Source organism: Eurypyga helias, unplaced genomic scaffold, assembly GCF_000690775.1.
Source record: "Eurypyga helias isolate BGI_N326 unplaced genomic scaffold, ASM69077v1 scaffold33013, whole genome shotgun sequence".
Classification (NCBI taxonomy): Eukaryota; Metazoa; Chordata; class Aves; order Eurypygiformes; family Eurypygidae; genus Eurypyga; species Eurypyga helias.
In genome coordinates, this window is record NW_010241115.1 from 1 (window position 1) to 227 (window position 227).

The 227-nt window shown below is 58.6% G+C and overlaps 1 protein-coding gene across 1 annotated transcript in view; it reads right to left on the reverse strand.

The window, feature by feature from the left end:
• Positions 1-5: 5 nt before the first annotated feature.
• PSMD4 (proteasome (prosome, macropain) 26S subunit, non-ATPase, 4) overlaps positions 6-227 on the reverse strand; it is a gene marked incomplete at both ends in the record, with an annotated part of 1417 nt that continues 1195 nt past the window's right edge. The window contains one exon of the mRNA XM_010148661.1: positions 6-47. Coding sequence (XP_010146963.1) covers positions 6-47 — 42 coding nt within the window. The remainder of the gene's footprint in view (positions 48-227) is intronic.

Sequence of the window (227 nt, forward strand, 5' to 3'; positions counted from 1 at the left end):
CCGTTTAGGGTGTTAATGAAGGCGGTCAGCTTGTCCGTGTTGGCTTCCTACGGCCAAAGAAAAAGGGGGGGTAGAGCTTTGCCCGGCTCTTCCTCGGCTGCTCCGCCAACTCGCTGCGGGAGCCGGGAGCTCCCCGATTTCGGGACAGAGAGCATTTAAGGATGGCTGCAGCGAAACGAGAGAGGGAAGGAAACTCTCCCCATCGGCGTTTTTACAGGGGCAGCTGT